Consider the following 20,240-nt stretch of genomic DNA (forward strand, 5'->3'; position numbering starts at 1 on the left):
CAATTCAATATCCTCTTACTTGAGAACAGGCCATTTTGATCTTGGTAGGAATTACTTCTAAGGTAACATGCAGAGGATCTGGGCACGTGTCTTTTAGCTAAAAGTACCTGGACCTATTTTATAAAAGCACTTTTTTGTAACAGTGCTTTCCACCACTGACTATTTTCAATTGGCAGGGGGGGGGAGGGAATACAACACTCTAGCACACAGTACGTGGCAAAGGAAGCTTAAAGGGAAAGTGGATTTGAACACAATGATATGAAGATGCTTTTGTTTCAAGCAGAGCTGAAAAGTGCTTTGAGTTTCACAAGGAAAGTTGAATCATTAGTATTCACTATTCATGCACAGAACAACATGGCAGAAAGCATGTCTCTGATGATGCACAAATAAGTTACTTACAGGTAATAAGTGTAGGAGTGATAGCTTCTTCTGCCATGATGGTGGAAGGATTTAGGCAGTGGAGGAAAAGATGAAATGGAAGGAAAGAAAAGCCAAATATTAATGTATGAAAAAATCAAGATGAGACTAGAACTGGAGAAACAAATGAAAAGGTAGCAAGAATGCATCTCAGAAATATCATGCACCACATCTGGAACAGACAGATGATATATCCACTCTTCACAACAGTTTAAGCAATAGCTAAGAAATTCATCACTGAGATTTTTAAACACAGATTATCACATATCTAACAGCCATGACTAACAAAGAAATACGTCCTACACATATATAAAACATAACACAGAGACATCTATGTTAATTCATTAGCCATGCTTTGTTTTTGTGTTATAATTATTTTCAGTAAAAAGGACAGCATGCCATCTCTAAAACATAAGACATTTGAAACAGTAAAACTTGACAGTGCTTTTGTTTTGCCAGCGTACTGTGGGCTATTTGATACTGGAGAACCTCTCTAGATCTTCATCTTATGAAGGAGAAATATGCTGCAACACAATGGACAGTTCCATTTCATCAAATATCAAAGAAAACAAACATGAATCATGGGCTGGCCTTTTATCCACAGTGACTAGGGAAAGAAGGATCACACCAATTAAAATTTAAAAGAAAATGTGGTGTTTTTTAAAATATATTTTTTTAAAGCAAAAAAACCCGACATTTTTTATCTCAAATTTTGAACATGATTTGCTAGTAAATTCAAATTGTTTCCATTGACTGACTTAGTATTTTGGCTCTTTGGCTACCTGCCCACCTGGTGTGTCCCTTTGTCATTTCATAAGTGGTAACAATTGCTGGCTACAAAACATCCACCATTTTAATTATCCACAATACCTTATCACCCACAGCTAAATCTAAGTAATACTGAGGCAATGAATGGACAAACTAAGCAGATGGACAAACTAAAAAGCAGGAGTCAGTGCTGGTGGACTCAATTGGGGCTCTAGCAATTGACTGAGGAAGCTAGGGATGGGCTGAAAGGTGAGTGAAGAGGATATACAAGGATCTTTCCCATTCATAAATATATATCCTCAGCCAATAAAGGGCACACACACACTGCTTATAGCACATGGCATCTATGCTTTTGCTTTTCTTTTTTCTCATAGGAAAATTCTATTTCATTAAAAAATCAAAATAATTTTAAAAAATTGAATAAATGGAATTTATTTTTTAAAATTTATCCTAAGAATGAACAAAATAACATTCAGTGAGCAGCAGGTTGATATATAGAAAAATACACTATAAGTACAGGTAATATTTATTTTTCAACTACTGCAAAAAACGAAAACAAAATAAAACAGAAAACCTACATCCCCATATAAATAGGCTTTACAGAGGACTACAGCTAATGTTAACTTGCCTCCAGCAACATGCTGCAGGCAGCTCTTTGAAAATAAGGCGTTCATCAATTTTTCTCTCTCATCTTCTTTGCCTGTAGAAATGTTTGCCAGTTTTATATTCTTATTCTTATATAGCTAAATGTTTAATATTTAATCACATGGGGCAGAATTGCTAAATGCACACCTGTTAAGACTGTATTTAAAAGGAGAATGTAGCATGTTTCGGCTGTGATAATATATGTCCTTGCATTTCTGAATCATACAAAAATATTTTTAAAAACTCAAAATAACAAAGCAGACCCTGAATAAGAAATATATTGTGGAAATACTTCTAGCTACCTACAACAGAAAGACAGAAAATAGTATTGTGATAGAGTACATGTATGTAAGTAATAATATTTTCCCCACATTTCAGAATTACTCATTCCTACTTTCCCATTTATTTTCTTGTGATACAGTACACTTCACATTTTGACATGTGATGTGATGACAGGAATATAGTGTAATTGGTATAAATGCTACCATTACTTCCCAACTTATATAGCAATTTCAGAAACAACAATAAGTATAATTAATCAGTGTAAAATTGCCAAGGACTTGGATGCAAAATGCTGCCAAAAGTGTATTGAGATGAATTATTCCACTTTTTAAAAATGGTTGAAGAGTCAGTTAATTTCAATTCATGCCTCATATTACAATATGACATGATGAAAGAAAAATAAAGAGGAAGCTGCTCCAGATATTTTTATACTGAGTTTCTATAATAAGATCATGAAATTTTATGTATGAGAATCTGTCTTAATTAGATAGCGGAGTTCTTAATGGGAAATATTAAAGAAATAGAGGAGTTAGGTGAAAATATTATTTTACTTACTATTTATTTAATAATAATTTTTAAAATTACATAAAAAATTACATCACATAGGCTGCATCTACACCGTAGAAGCAATCCAGGCTGCCACCACTTTAACTGCTATGGCTCAGTGCTATGCAATTCCAGGAACTGTAGTTTTGTGAGACATTTTGCCTTCTCTGTCAGAGCGCTCTGGTGGCACAACAAACTGCAAATCCCAGGATTCCATAGCAATGAGCCATGGCAGTTAAAGTGGTGTCACCCTGGATTATTTCTGCAGTGTGGATGCAGCCTACAAAAGCAAGAGGTGGGATATTCACAGTAGAGGAAATATCATGGTTGGCTGACTTTCTGTGGTTAGAAGTCAGTGCCCTAGAATTCTGTGTTGGAGCTCTGTGTCCTAGCAGAAAAACGGCACCTCTGACATATACAACTACACTTCACACAAACTTTTGTGGGAGTGGGGCTGCCCTGCCCACAAAGATGCTGGGAAAATTGAAGTACATTTTTAAATTGCATTTAACCTGGGTATATATTAACATAAACGTCTAAGGAGGTCTTCTAAGGACCCAGGGGTTTTTGTATGTAAACCATACACCACATGACTTATGAGCAAATACATTCTTGTTTCAAATTTTAAAATGGCTTGCTAGCTAGCAGGGAACAATGAAGCATGTTGTTGCTGTTGTTGTGTGCCTTCAAGTCGTTTCTGATAGTGACCCTAAGGCAATCCTATCATGGGATTTTCTTAGCAGGATTTGTTCAAAGGGGGGTTGTCTCATAGAATGACAGAGTTGGAAGAGACTTCAAGGGCCATCCACTCCCACCCCCTGCCATATAAAAATACACAATCAAAACACCCTTGGCAGTTGGCCATCCAACCTCTGTTTAAAAAACCTCCAAAGAAGCCTGTGCTTTCCTCTGAGACTGAAAGAGTATAACTTGCCCAAGGTCATGCAGTGAGTTTTAATGGCTGAGCAGGGATTTGAACCCTGGTGCCCCGAGTTGTAGTCCAATGCTCAAGCCACTGCACCAAGCTCACTCTCATGAAATACCATATATACTCAACTATAAGTTGACCTCATGTATAAGTTGAGGGCAAGTTTTGGGGGCCAAAATTATGGATTTTGATATGACCCGTGGATAAGTAGAGGGTAAAATTTAGTGGCATGTAACAAAGCATCTAAAGGATGAAGCAAAGGAAAACAATGCCAAAGAACTTACAAAATTCTAGCAGATATAACTGTTTGTGCTCACACTAAAGGATGGATGAATAAGAGAACAGAGAGATGTCAGTGGCTCCAGGATAGATAACACTCTTGCCTTTCACCAGGGGATAGTTCCTGTTTTTTAATAAGAGTTAAAGTACAATACTTACATTGACCTGTGGATAAGTCAACTAAGGTTTTTAGGGTCAATTTTTTGACTTAAATTTCTAGACTTATACATGAGTATATACAGTAAGTCAATGTCCCCACACATTACTTTAGTTGTTTATGTTATGACTGTTGTATAGTACCTACCAGACCATAATTTCTTTCTGGAGATTTCAGAGACGCCATGGTCTGATTATATAAATGAATGAAAGTAGAGTCTACCCTCCAGAGAGCAAAGTGGTGAGACCTATTCTATGATCTGCTGTGTCTCAATTGTAAAACCAAACCAAAACAAAAAAAGCCAATTACAAATACCTATTTAGAGATTATTGAGATCAATGAATTGGTGATTCCCCCCCCCCCAAATATTTGTCTCTTCTATCCTAGACTATTAATGCTTTGGCCTGGCCAGATATAATACTAAACCATGGAAACTAGCCTGTAAGACTTAGAAATCTCACTCACCATGATTCAATTATATAAGAAAGAGACCAGGCTCTTTAGATCGTACCACATTTAGCTAGAACTTGAACCTAGTTAATGAACTGGAATCCCAAACAACAGTTTGATACTGATTCATCTAAACTGTCCGTATTTTTTAAAAAATGCCATTTCCCACAATTTCGTTGACACAGGGAGCTGTGGCTAGTTACCAAATGAAAGCAGAAAGTTTTCCTCTCCTCTTGGTATATGGTAAGGAAGGCTGCATGGTAGAGAACTAGTTGGTTTTTATCTGTGGTCATGAATGAATTTGTATTAATGGAATCTTAGCAGAATGACTTTCAGGCTCATATACAGTGGATTCTTCCCATATATGGGGGATCTGTTGCGGACCCCACTGCATAAAGGGGAAAACACGTATGTTCAATCCCTATTTAAAACAATGGTTCCACACACCCATGTGTGGCAGAGTGAGTGTACAGCGGGCACGGGTGCCATTGTTTTAAATGGGGCCTGCCGTCTGCGTATGTTTAATGCTGCGGAAGATGCACCCACGCATGGTGCAGGTGCACTGTAATCATATTGTGGCACCTCTGTTTAAACCAATATCCCTTCAATAGTCAGTAGCATGAGAATAGTGCATGTCTGCCCCTTACATTGCTTAAATAAGTGATATCATGTGGGAGGAATGCACAAACCAGCTCTTTTTTACACCCAGCTCCTAAATAGAAACAAATTTATTGTGGGGTCCTTTTGTGTGATCTAGAGTTTGTGGTATTACTGGAATTGCAAAGGAGAGCAAATACTTTGTTGGCTTTAAAGTTACTGAGCTAATGCCACAGAAAGTAATTAGTTTTAATTTCTTTATTTTCATTTAAAAGCAATAATTTTTACTAAAGCTCCATCAATTATTCTAATAAATTCAAGACAAGAAATAAAAACTGGCTAATTCTCTCTTAAATAATGTTTCTACCCACAAGTCCCAGCTCCCATCAAGAGTTGTCCATCAAGTCTCAACTAGGAGCTATGAAGGACACTTGAAAATGTAGGATTCTAAATCTACCTCCATGTATTTGGAGCACTGAGTCATACTGCAGGAAAAAATGGTAGAGCTTTTGGGTTCATTTAGATTCCCTAAAGCAGCTGCTGGACTGTTATGTCCAACAGAGAGGAAATGTGGCAAGAATTTCTTGCAATATGCTGTATGAACCCAAGAGTTATCAGATCCAACAGATTTTCAACAGAATAATATGTGCCTCAGAAAGTGATGTTCCTTGGCTCTGTCTTTCTGCAAATTATGAATTATAGAAGAGTGTACCAAGATCACTCTAACAAAGCACCAGCAAGGACTGAAGTGAAACAAGACATAATACCATTTCTTGCCATCAACACTTACTATGCATATGCAATCCATTGAGAGCTACTCAAACAACGACTTGGTTCCTACTCTCTGCAATATCCTGTCTTGCCTATAACACATTATTGTGTTTAGTGTATGCTACTCTTTTCTCTGAGCTGAAAGGATTTCAATGTAATGTTGCACTCTGAACTTCTGCTTTCTTGTTTTGCTGACTGTGCATCAAGTATTGAGGTTCTCTGCATACATAGGTAGAGCAGAATAGTGAAAATTGCATGACTGGTGGAGGGCAAATGTCATCTTCAAAAAGGGGAAAAAACAGGATTCCAACAATTATCCTCCAGTTAGTCTGACATCAATACCAGGAAAGATTCTAGAGGATATCATTAAACAGAGAGTCTGTAAACATTTAGAAAGCAATGCCATTATCACAAAAAGTCATCATGGATTTCTGAGAAACAAGTCATGCCAGACTAATCTGATTTCCCTTTTTGATAAAAAAATTACCTGCTTGGTAGACAAAGGGAATGCTGTAGATATAGCATATCTTGATTTCAGTAAGGCCTTTGACAAGGTTCCCCTCGGCATTCTTGCAAACAAGCTTGTAAAATGTGGGCTAGACAAGACAACTGTTACATGGATTTGTAATTGGTTGACTGGCTGAACCCATAAGGTGCTCAGCCATGGGTCCCCTTAATCCTGGAAAGAAGTGGCCAGCAGAATGCCACAGGCTTCTTTCCTGGGCCTCGTGCTATTCAACATCTTTCTCAGTGACTTGGATGACAGAATAGAAGGCACACTTATCAAATCTGCAGATTACACCAAATTAGGAGGATTACACCAAATAAGGACAGGATCAAAATTCAAAATGACCTGAATAGATTAGAAAGCTAGGCCAAAGCTAACAAAATGAATTTCAACACAGAGAAATGTAAGGTACTGCACTTAGGGTGGAAAAATGAAATGCATAAATATAGGATAGGGAGCACCTGGCTTAACGAGACTATGTGTCAAGGTGATCTGGGAGTCCAAGTAGACCACAAGTTGAATATGAGTCAACAGTGTGATGTGGCAGCTAAAAAGGACAATGTGATTTTAGGCTGCATCAACAGAAATACAGTTTCTAGATCAAGGGAAGTAATAGTTCCACTGTATTCTGCTTTGGTCAGGCCTCACCTGGAATACTGTGTCCAGTTCTGGGCACCACAATTCAAAAAGGATGTTAAGAAACTGGAGTGTGTCCAAAGAAGGGCAACTGAAATGGTGAAGGGTCTGGAAATCATGCCTTATGAGGAACAACATAGGGAGCTGGGTATGTTTAGTCTGGAGAAAAGACATTTCAGGAGTGATATGATAGCCCTGTTTAAGTATTTGAAGTGGTGTCACACTGAGGATGGAACAAGCCTGTTTTCTGCTGCTCCAGAGACTAGAACACGGAACAATGAATGCAAACTATAGGGAAAGAGATTCTCTCTCAATATTAGGAGGAAGATCTTGACAGTAAGAGCTGTTTGACAGTGGAACACACTCCCTTAGAATGTGGTGGATTCTCCTTCCTTGGAGGTCTTTAAACAGAGGCTGGATGGCCATCTGTTGGGAATGCTTTGATTGTGATTTCCTGCATGGCAGAATGGGGATGGCCGGGATGTCCCTTGTAGTTTCTTCCAACTCTATGATTCTATGAGCTAAAAGCTCATTCACTAACTAGATTGATGTTGAGTATGAAAACAAATGTACACCTCCCTTTCACTTGATCCTCACTCAAGGGATGCGTGCACCAAGTTGAAACTGGGCGACATTGCTGGCTTATCCTCTACACCTTGAGATTCCCTGTCAAGGTTTATAAGTTGCACACTTAGGCTTTTATAGAGTCGGAAAGGCCCTGTGCAGAGCAGTACTTTGGGCAGGCCTGGAGGCAGAGTCAGGGAGTAGAGTCTACATGATGCCCGCCTCTGCCTCCAGGGTGCTGTGACCACACAGGGCGTAGCGTCATGGTGCTCTTTCGGCACTGCGTCCACACGATGCAGCACCAAAGGAGCACCATACAGCTGTGGGCCCATGGGTATCGTGCCCTTTCCAGGGCGCAAAAAGGAGCCGCTTTTCGCACCCTGGAAAGCCCATATTGGGGACACGGCGTGTGGTTGTCGCAGCCCCAATATGGCTGAAGAAGGGGTGGCTGGAGGCTGCCCCTTTGTGGCTGTTTGCACAGCCCCAAAGTCTCTTAAAACTTGAGTTCCCTGGTATGTAAAAGCCTTTGTGCATAGTGCTCTACAGATGGCCATAGTCAATACATGGACACCCCATCTTCCAACATCTATGCCTCATGCAGGGAAATGTGTAGCAAAGAAGCCTATTCATACAGAACACAGAGAATTCAACACAACTTGGAACTCCCATTATATATGTTGATCTAAGTATGTGGGCTTTCCTGTTGAAGCCATTCATGCTCCATAAGCAGACATCAGCCACAGAACTACCTGGTATGCACATGATCATGAGTAATGTATGAAGGTGGCTTGTGTATTTTTCATAGGAAATTAGAAACCTTGAGCAATTATTATAAATAATGATGAAGCTTTCAGGATGTTTTTAAAAGGTATGAAATGCTATCACAGAATAATTAATCTAGAAACAATTGAAGCATTTTTTGTTTTAAAAGATTACGTGTCTGATGCTGTTATCTGTTAACACAATTAGTGATCCAGTAAGCACAGCTCTATGTCTGCTGAATTCTTGAGGAAACAACTGGGAAAAATGCAGAACAACTCCTAGTAGACTGCTTCTTTTATGTTTATCAGACATGTATAGGATTAATACAGCAGAAATAACTGCAACAGATGTCATACTCAGTTCTTCAGAGTGTGAAGGGAAACCATACATTGTTTTTAAATGCAAATAATTTATGGAAGAAATAGATATTTTAAACTCATATTCTGCTCTTAAAAACATATGAAATTATTTTTATATATGTTTTGGACATGTGCTATGCCTAGAGTTCTTGTTTGCATGGCAAATTAATGCAGTCTTTTCTTTTCAATGGGGTTACCCTTGTGCCTAATCCGGAAACTTCAACTGGTACAGAATATGGCAGCCAGACTGATTACAGGAACAACTAGGAGTGACCATATTACACTAATATTGAAAACACTCCACTGGCTGCCTATTAGTTTCCGGGCAAAGTACAAGGTGTTGGTTATTACCTTTAAAGCCCTTCATGGCCTGGGCCCAACGTATTTAAGGAATCGCCTTCATCTGTATAATCCGCCCAGTGCACTCAGATCCTCTGAGAGGAATTTGTTGCCCTCTGTAAAGACCAGATTGACTGCGACCTCCCAGAGGACATTTTCTGCGATTGCTCCCACCTTATGGAATGGCCTGCCGGACGAGATCCGTCAAATTACCAACATAGATAGCTTTAAGAAAGCTGTCAAGATGGACCTCTTCCGGCAGGCCTTCCCAGAATAGCACCCGGCCACATAAAGATCCCCCCACAGAATATATATACTCTGCCCACTATTGTTCTATTGTTTTTAATCGCTAGAACTGTTTACTCCTTTTTTTAAGGGGGAGGAATTGTATATATTATTATTCCTTTTTAATGTTGTACGCTGCTTTGATTGTCAAAACAAAAAATGGGATATAAATAAAAAAATTATATTATTTTATGAATAACTAATTCATGCTGGTGTAGCTCCTAAGTCAATTATTTCACAATTTCTCTGAATTATGAAGACATAAACACAATAAAACATGATGATCTGAGATACCATATATACTTGTGTATAAAGTCAATCTCCTATTTGTCTTATACCATATATACTCATGTATGTATGGTAAATACTGTATATACTCGTGTATAAACTGACCTCTCAACTTATACATGTTGACAGCAGGAATTGGTGCCCAAACTATGGATTTTACTATAACCCATGGATAAATTGGGTGAAAAATTGAGAGGCATATAGCAAACAAATCTCTTCCTCTTATTTTAAAAACACATAAAGGGAATATACTTAGGAAGAGTTAAAGAGAAGGAGTGGATCTGTTTATTTTAGGGATTACAATCAGGAGTTGTAATTTCCATTGCTGATCTTAAATTGTCTAAACACAAATCCAGATAAGAAAAGGAATATAAACGAGGGAAAAGAATGAGAATGTATCATAAAAAAAAAAAGTGGGGAAGAAGGGCAAGGGAAGCAACCTGCCTCTCTTAGGGACCCAGTGTGAAGGTAGTGAGAAGAGGCAGATGTGAGAAGACCCTCTTCGCATGCAAACATGCTCTTAGCCCATTACCCTATCCTTTGCTCAAACTGGAGACAGAAAGGCAGCTTTCCCTCCTTTCTCACCTTCTTTTTGGCCTGAATGGCACTAATCAGTGTGGGGAAGCTCAAAGAATGTAACGCGCCTGCCATTATGGCAGTGGAGCGGAGTGGCAGTGCCATTTTTAATAAGGGTTTACTGCACAAGCCTCGCATTTCCAGTGGCCAATTTTAGTAAGTGCTTACTGTATAAGCCTCACCTTGGAAGGCTTGCAGTGATACTGCAGTTTTCGCATGGCTTGTAAAGAGACTGTTATGTCCTGTGAGGCTTACAGAATAAATCCATAATAATAATAATAATAATAATAATAATAATAATAATAATAATAATAATAATTATTATTATTATGTACTCTCCCCAAGGCTCGAGGCAGGATACACCATAGATTAAAACACGTAAAATCATTTAAACACTTTTTAAGTTTAAACACATAAACAGGGCACGTTGAAATCATCCAACATAAAATTAAAAATTGCAATTTTAAAATTCATAGTTTTAAATTGACTGAGTAGACTTGCCAGAAGACATAGGTCTTTAATGCTGTTTTAAAATCAGACAGAATGTTTAGCTGTCAGATCTCTCCTGGCGGGTTATTTCACAGTCTAAGGGCAGTTGAGGATAATATCCTCTGGGTTGCCATTCTAGTTCTGGCTGGTTGAAGTAAATGTCCCTGAGAGGACTTGAGTGCATGGGGTAGGTTATATCGGATTATACAGCATTAGAAATGGTCTCCACCACTCTACTCTACCTAAAGCACCCAAAATGGCAGGGAGCAAAGAGTTCATCCAGCCAGCATCATTGGCATTTGTCTCCAGCACTGGTACATGTATAAGTTGACCCAGGATGGGGTTGATTTTTTGTCTTTTTAAAAAAGACTTATACACAAGTATATATAGTAATGTAAGCATACATACATTTGGGGAGTAGATATTATGCAAGTTTGTTTACTGTGGTTGAAGATGTATTACTTTCCAGTCTGAAAAAGCTGTAGATAGCAGATGAAAGGTGAACTAATTTTAAAGCATCCAAAAAAAGTATATTTTGTTTGATATCTTAGTTGCTTCCTTCAATTTAGATACTGATTTAAAAAAACTACCATATATTTATTGGGGGAGGGGGGATTAAGCTGATACATTGCTAACCTGTGAGATATTACAACCCCTCACTGAAGACCCAAATAGAATTCTGTTACAGTAATAAAATAAGCATTACGCAGCTAAATCTTATGCTGATACTTTTGTTTTACTGTAAAAAAAAAATGTGCTGATGAAATTTGGCCTGTTGTTTGACAAAATATTTAGGATTGAATTGTCATAAGTATACGAATTACAATTACTATCAGTATGGAAAAATAACATTCATCTCTTTTTACTCATGCATGGGATCGAAGTGACCTATAGAAGAGCTAATGTTTGCAAAGAAAAAAATCCAGAATGGGAGCAAAATGTTTACCTAACAGATATTTTTTTAGCAGCTTCACCCTTGGGATAGATTATATGAATTTGGATGGATCAGAGAACCCAAATAAACCCTACCCCTTTCAGTCCTAGGATATAATTTTAGGAACACCTACTATCTATGGGACAGGAAGAACCTTTCGCTATATTACATCTTTAGCTTGAATGCCTTGTACTGTGACCCAATTTATTGAGAAAAATATTGGTCTGGAGAAGTTCTAGAATAGTGATTTCCAAACTTTGGTCCTTCAGGTGTTTTGGTCTTTAACTCTCAAAACCCCCAGCTAGCTTGGCCAACAGTTCAGGAATTCTGGAAGATGAAGTCCAAACACCTGGAGGAGCAAAGTTTGGGAATCACTGTACTAGAATATAAAGTAAATATAAAATCTAATATATACACTCATCTGTCCACATTTATGGCTTTTACTTTTGTGGATTTGATTATTCATGGATTTTATTAATATGTTCTCTCTAGGAATATTTAGGTCCTCCAGCACAACTCTATGGTCAACTTTAACCAAAAATTGCACTGAAGGACCTAGAGATTCCTAGAGACGTGTTCTCTCAGTTAAAAACATAGTGATTTTGTTATTTGCGGTTTTTCCACATTCATGGGGGTCCTGTGCCCCTAACCCCAGTGAATGTGGAGGGATGAGTGAAATTCCTTATTCTATGCATGCCTTATACCTCTTTCCACTTCAGATTGCTTTTAATTGTTTAAGTATCTATTTATTAAGTATATTTCAGTCTCTGACAGGTTATAATTTCTATGTATTTTTATGAATGCAATGCTGTAGGTTCCTTTCTTACACTTAGGAATCTGACTAATTTAATATCATTCTTTCTTTTTTATTTACTTTTGTCATGTATTTCTTTCTGCTTCCTTTATAAGTTCCTTCCAGTACCTTAAGAAAGTAAATTTCATCTGGTTCTCCATCATGTCCTGGAGGAAGATATTAATATTACTAATGACTTAAATATCCAACTCCCTTCTCTCAGATTAGCTCACTTTATAGATCAGTTCTGATTTGAGACTCTCCAAATCTAAAATAAATAGGCCTGATGCCATTAAAGGACACAAGGCCAGCAGAAACTGCAGTGATGTGTACTTCATTTAGGGAGGCAGGAACTGCAAAGAGAGAAGCACTTGAAAACATAGTCAGATATCTTTTTTTCCAGAGCTACCATACCCAATCAATCCAGGGCTCCACCAACAAATTAGCTTAAACATAGCAGTAAAGTTACTGATGTCAAAGTTCTTTTACTGTAGTATGCAATACTCTTAATACGCTAATTGCCAAAAATGTTTGTGTTGCTTTATGTGCTAAAACATCTTACCTTGACATCAGATATTTCACAGTAGGACAGTATTCTTTAAACTAGTAATTTACTGGATGGCCCTAGTGGTCTCTTCCAACTCTATGATTCTATGATTCTATGATCAGGGTTCTAATAATGTTCAGATAACCCATTCCTTCAATTCTTTTGCAAACAGTGTTCTAAAAGTTACCTTCAGCACCAATGCATTATGGTCATTTCACATGTTCAAGGGAGGAAATATAAATAAAAATATGTGAACAAAAACAAGCCCACTCTCATGTATCTGTCATGCCTGGGTTGGGTCTATAGCTTTTCTTTGCTCATAGGAGGAGCTATTCATCACAGAAGAATTATGTCAGTTCTTCTGTTTAAAGCATTCTTTAAGAGAAATGAAACCAGATCCAAAGATGCTACTATGGCTGCATAAAAGCTTGTGGGACATTTCCTACAAGCGGAAATATGAGAAAGGCTGTGTAACCCACCCTGTCATAGCATGACATGACATTTTTAGTGCACATGGACACTTCCCCTCAAATTTTTGGATCTAGTGGTATGGTTCAGATCTGAAACAGAGTGTTAAATTGAGATTTCTTTTTAATTTTAATTGGGAAACAAGTCTATGTTGTATAAAGGATCAAACATCTCTACCATTCACCTTGGCTCTGGACAAAGAAGAGTACAGATAGATAATATTCATATGTCATTTGGGCTGATACTGCAGTGCAGAGTGTTAAACTTATCACTCTCAGGGCATTTTAACACAAGGGCACTAACATTAATTCACTATGAACACTGCAGGACAGAAGAATCAGATAATGTAATTTCATCTAACACTAACAAAGCTTTAGGGAGAATAAGCAGCATTTCGTTTTCAAATTGTTCTTCAATATGGTTGGAAAGATTGCAAGTATTTTATTGGAAACTGCTGCAGGAGATACTTCAACACATATATGCATAGACCAAACTTCTATTAACTACTCACCTTTTCTTCATAACCAACACAACCCCAAGAAATATAATAACGAACAGCAAGATCCCTGCAATGACTCCAGCTATTTTAACAGTGTGGTCTGTTTGCTTCTCTGGCTCAGGGTCTGGTTTTCGAGTAGCAGCACCTACAGAAGCATATTTTAAAAGAAGAGGGGGAAAGAATTGAGACATTATACCTATTATTTATTATATTCCAAACAGCTGTAGTTAATAGTTAACAATAACTGTAAGAGGTGACATGCACCAATATTTTGATTTCTTAGGATTTATTGTTGATAACAGCAATCAATACACCCTCTGAAAAATCTAGTGCTGAATTTCATAACACTAAATTACATTTCAAAGCAACACCTACATCTAACCTTGTTCACATATAGCTATTTTCTATATGTTTTATAATTCCTACTTCTCACCCTTTTGTTCCTTCTATTTTTTAAAAAAATGCCAACAACACAATAACACTTGTAAACCTTTATCCAAATTTGATTTGCTGAAACATTTTCTGCAATTATTTTTCATAAATGAAGCAGTAATTCCTTAACATATTAGCTAAAACACCTGGAAATGTGAGATAAGCTCATTTACCATGCATTTTACCAGCAATTGTTTTGTTTTTAAACAATAGAGTGTTTTTGCCTTTGGAAATCTAAATCTAGGTCACATCTGGTAGGCAAAAGACTCTTTCTAAGCAATTTATTCACAAAATGGGAAGCAGCTGATGATCATACTACTGGCACCCACGTTTAATATCTGTTTAAATGAGATAACCAGTGCCTTACAGCAGCTACTGTCTTAAGCTTTTATAGCCTTCTCGTTCCAAAAAAAGAGCACTGTTTGTTCTGTTTACTGTATAATGTGATAGAACATCAGAATCCATGTGTATGAAACATCAGTTTTCTCTGCTAAATATTTTTAGCATGTTAAGGATGCATTATGCAATTCAGTTTGTTGACCCCCTTAAAGAACTTCTGACTTTTTAATCCAAATATGACAGTATTCATCATTTGTGGCACCATGTCACCTTCACAAGGTAGACAGACAATCTGGGAAACAAGTCTGATTTATAAGCTTCTTCATTACAGTGCCTTTTGAGTGACATGGGTGTGGGCGGGGAAAGAGTAAAATATAATTAAACTTCAACGTTTGGGGACCAGAACACTCTTGTTTTCATCAAGGTCTTTGAAAGCCCTGATTAAGTTCTACCTTCTTCTTTTTTTTAATTTGCCTAGAAACCAAGGTAATGAATAATCATTCCGGGACAGATTTTTTATTGCTCAGCATCAAATGATGTCAAATGTTCAAGGATACTGAATTCTCACAGAGTTAAACTGGGGTCAGATTTACAAAACTCTTCTTGTCAAAGTTTGCCATAGCTATATTTTCAAAAACTGACTACTGTAGGTCTAGAGGCCAATTTTGATCTGGCAGACCCCCAAGGGTGTACCTTACATCAAAATCCAGTGGCAAACTGACCTATTCAGTTTCAGCTGCAGACTGGAAAAAGCCATTCGCACAAGCAAAAAATCTTTGTTTCAAGGGGGTTTACACAGCTGTAAAAATGCCTTTAAAATATGCAGGAAATGTTCCTTCCAATGATCTCTAAGTGATCTACTGTGGAGTTTCAGTGGTGTGTATTTTGCATGGGAGGCCAGAGGCCACAAAATAGTCTGAGATCACTTGAGACACACGGAACATATATTACCTGCCTTGTGAATGTGATATGGTACCTCAAATGATGGATATTGTCATGTTTTGATCATTAGGTGACTGACTGCTATTTGTTTGAGTTTCCGATGAAAGGCTAAGCCACTAGGCTCTTTTCACACTGGTAGAAGTCCTTGGTATCATCACAGAGCAGCTTGCCATTTGATCCACAATATACCAGTGGCAAATTGGACCAAACCCTGCCATGGTTATACTACTACTACTACTACTACTACTACTACTAAAATTTCTTTCTACCCCATCTCTCCAACAACATCAAGGCGGCTTACATCAATAAAACCCATACAATACAATAAATCCCACTACCCCTCCCTCCTTAAACTAATCCCTTTCTGTAAGTGCCATTACATTTATGCCACAAAAAGTGTAGGTGGGAAAGACTCTACAATGTGTAGGGAACATGTGTTGCTCCAGGTATTGTTGAACTGTAACTCCCTAGCCAGCTCAGCAACTCCTTAACCAACAGGCCAAGTAAAATCTGAGGGCCACCTATTCCCTGGTCTAAACTATCAATGAACTGACTGTGGCCTCACACCTGCTGAGTCTTATGAGTTGATATAATCACCTGAACCTGAACAGCTACTCATTGGAACAGGAATTGTTTTACAAATTAGCCACCCATTAGAATTTCAGAGCATATAATGATAAAGTAGAATGAAGCAAAAAAGCTAACAGAGGCCTGTTACAAACGGGCGTAAAGTATGTCCTCAAGACGTATGGGCGCCATCATTTTGATGTCGTGGGCATGTAGCGTCTGCATGTTGCACGGTGGAAGTGATGCCGCGAGTGTGCGACTAGCGACTCACAGCGCCACTTTCGGGGCGCAAAAAGAAGTGTCATTTTGGAGCTTCTTTTTGTTGCGTCCAGGAACCGCGCGGTTTGACCGCTGCAGTTCCGGGATGCAGCAACCGGTGGCACAGGCAGAGCGCCCTTCTTGGGCGCTCTGTAACGCGCCAGATATAAGGTTGCAAAAATACTTTTCAAAGTTAATACCTTGAGCATTACAGTTAAACTCATTGTTGCCCTTTTCTTCCCAATCTAGCCCAAGATACAAGTATAGGGCAGGGGAAACCTTTAAAATTAAAACCTGACTGGTTTTGGCATTATGTGCTCACATTCACAAAAAAGCCCTTATTTTATTCTTATAGTACCACTTTGTTCAAGAATCCTCTGCTTTATTACAACACATTTGTTTTACTCTAATGTCCAGTTAAAGATGAACAGAAGATGTAGCATTTTTTGTACTACTGGTAATGTTATGCTTAAATTTAAATCCTAAAATCCTGCCCACAAACTTAAATCCCTTGTACAGATGCTCAGACCAAGAAATGCAACAGCAAAGACATAAAACATTCAAGAAAATAGGCACAGCAAACCTCAGCTTATAACAAAACGTGCCCCCCCTTTTAAGTTCCCCCCATTTCACTCTAACTTTTGAACTGTGTAATACAAAAGCTGTTAGATATCTATCGATTCCTCCTGAGTACAAGGGAAATTATGACTCTTTTTTAAAAAAGTGATACCCTCATGTCCTTAAGAGGCATGCAATCAAATTATTATGCAGGTAGTAGGATCCAAGTAATATTACTTTTCAGCACCTACCCTTAACTCATATTGCAGATAAGGTCAGGGAAATGAAATGTTATGCCCCTGTATGGCAGTTACATTGTGATTAGGAACATGGAATCATGCAAAATAGGACAAGACTAAATTGCTGAAGAGTGGTGTGTGTGTCTGCTTTTGATTATCTAATTCGAGAAGTCTGCCACAAATGTAAGAGGATGGAGAAGAGACCAAGATATTCTGTCTTAAAAGATTCAAAATTGTTCCATTTCTCAGCTGAAAGTGATCCTGTGCATTTAGAGCCAAACTGGATGTGGTTGAAGCAGAAACTGGGTCGAATGCTAAAGAGTTTCAAGCATGGCATCAGTTCAAGGGCCTAATCCATATTCTGAGTCAGTGGATACACAAGACTTTTAAATGGGCTATATTTAAGAATGGCAAACAGACAATGTGTAGTTGGAATACAAAAGAGGAGGAAGAAGACAATAGCAAAACTGGACCCTTCAGAGAAAGGGATCATCCTAAAAAATGAGCTCAGTTTAGCTGAATCTCCATCAGATCTTCTCAGCATGCATTTCAAGAGCCAGTTTGATAGTGGTAATCAGAATGGGTCCTATGCTAGCAGCATCTAAAAAAATTGCCATATATTATTCCCAAATAGAAACAATACAGTATTATGGTTGTTCTCAAAAGCTGTAAATCAGATTAAGGATGCTGGCACACCTGAATGCTTAGTTTGGTTGGTCCAGGGGCCACAATGCCAAAAGCCAAAACTAATATATATATTTTCCTTGCTTTAAACATTAGGTTTATGCTTTGTATTCTGTCTTATGTTTACTGTATGATTTTTTTTTGTATCTAATGTTCTTGTTGTAATCTGCTTTGATTCCGTGGGGAAAAGGCAGAATAGAAATAAATAATCATTATTATTATTACTGACAGAAGCAGGTAGAATCTCCACTGTAAATCATGGAATAGTAGTGCAAAAATCTTGATCTCCATTGTGTCCATTCTATTATTCCTTATCTGAATCACTCGTATGGCTTCCATTAAAAGAGTATTGGTTTTCCATGAATTCAGTAAGTGATGATGTCAAATAGTCATGCAAAAACTGTTTCCCTCAGATATTATTCTCTTGCTCAGATTATAATCTGAGTCACTAGAGCTTCCTCCTAGCACTTAAGTGCCACCATTCTTTCACAGATTTCAAAGTGGCACGCATTCCCATGTTTCATTCTGACAACAAGCTGTGCAATAGGTTAGGCTGAGAGGAAACTATTGGGCTAGATGTGAACCACAGACTCTTGGCACTAATCTGATACTCAGACCATTACAACACCATACCGGTTTTCAATGTGAAACCTGTAAAATTCTAGACAAGGGACTCTAGGATTTTTTTCCCCACAGGTCCTGATATTCATGCTTTGGTGAAAAAAATCCCCCAAGTTCCTTTATGCCTGTTCAAGACGTGAAGGAAGAAAGAACTCAGAAATCTCGATTAAGACTTCACCACAACTTTCCTGTCATTGCTATCAATTTTATTAAAAGGCATGCATATGATGGGGGGGAAAAGCAAAGTACAATAGTAGGAGGGAAGATAACAGACACAATTTGAGGGAAGGGACTGAGATTGTACTAAACTCCCAGTTATGTCATCAGGAACATGAGCACATTGTTTCAGATAGCTGCCAGCTTCTTTATTTCAGTTAATAATAATAATAATAAAAATAAGTTTATTTGTATTTTCCTGCTTCTCCCAACGAATCGAAGCGGGATTACAACTAAAAATCTCCATACAGGCAGTCATGTCTAAAATATATATCATAATAACATCACAAAGTATAAAAATTTCAATTACAGTAATCGCAGGGCACCGGGCAGTTATGCTGTTATGACTGGAAGTGGTGTTTCCTAAAGTTCTTTATAGAAGGTCAGGTGAGTATGCCCACCGGAAGCGATCCGTCTTAATGCCTTCTTAAAGGCATCTAATAAAAATAATAATAATAATAATAATAATAATAGGATTTATTTATATGCTGCCCAATCACTGGGAATCTGGGCGGCTTACAACAGAGGGGATAACAGATGGTTCCCTGCCCTCAGGCTTACAATCTAAAAAGACACGACACAAAAGGAGAAGGGAATGGTGATGGGAAAGGGGTTGAGGTCCAGTGGTTCTTCTCACCCTCTGAGGCCTGGACCAAGGCAGATGGACTGGAGGAGGGCTCTTCTTCTTCAGGCTAGCCCTGATGGAGCTGGGCCTGCCTGGTCAAGGGTTGTGATGAGACGGATCTCCTTCGGCAGATTGTTCCATAACCTGGGGGCCATAGTTGTATATGCTCTTTTGGAAGTAACTGTTAGTCCGGAAGCTAATTGGCAGCCAGTGTAAGGATTTTAGGACTGGTGTTATATATTAGTTAGTTTCAAAGGTGCTACTAGATCTGTTTGTATCCATAATTTCAGTGATTGACATGGAATAAGCAAAGGTTTTTTTCCATTTTTTATAAAAAAAATTGGTTTGGCCAACAGTTAACAAAATTTCATCCAAGTCATTCACTACTGATGAAACACAGAAAGGATAGCTCTCTGGCAAAGGATGTTTCTGATCAATGCCCTCACTCTCTCTTCTCAGGTAAACTGTAAGTAAATTAGCACCCTAAACTATATGGATCACAGTGTGCTTGGTGACAGTCTGCTTCCATTCCTTCCAAATATTAGCAGCTCCTGTTCAAATTCCAAAGACAGAGATCAGCAAACTAGTTGAGTAATATACTCTCAGTAACTGGAAGGCAAACCACACCATGCTTCCTCTACTTTCCAAACCAACATGCAATTTAGGATTTATTCTGTGGATGTCCAATTCATTCAAATGGATCAGAATTAACTACTGGCTGTCCGTCAGTAGTATAAAATAATTTCAGCACAGATCTAAAATGGAACACTCTGAATCACATAATGACTCTAGCAGTTTTTGTTTGAGAATAATTGTTATATCCTGCAATAAAACAAAAACTAGAACTATGACATAATAGTTTGCCAACAGGA

The 20,240-nt window shown here is 38.0% G+C and overlaps 1 protein-coding gene across 1 annotated transcript in view; it reads right to left on the bottom strand.

Moving 5' to 3' along the window:
* PTPRM (protein tyrosine phosphatase receptor type M) overlaps window positions 1-20,240 on the bottom strand; it is a 292,405-nt gene that overhangs the window by 190,345 nt on the left and 81,820 nt on the right. Inside the window, exons 9-10 of the mRNA XM_042464433.1 lie at window positions 13,900-14,032; window positions 400-429 (exon numbers count right to left, since the gene is read on the bottom strand). Of these exons, the coding sequence (XP_042320367.1) occupies window positions 400-429; window positions 13,900-14,032 (163 nt within the window). The remainder of the gene's footprint in view (window positions 1-399; window positions 430-13,899; window positions 14,033-20,240) is intronic.

This window comes from Sceloporus undulatus, chromosome 4 (genome assembly GCF_019175285.1).
Source record: "Sceloporus undulatus isolate JIND9_A2432 ecotype Alabama chromosome 4, SceUnd_v1.1, whole genome shotgun sequence".
NCBI classification, from domain to species: Eukaryota; Metazoa; Chordata; class Lepidosauria; order Squamata; family Phrynosomatidae; genus Sceloporus; species Sceloporus undulatus.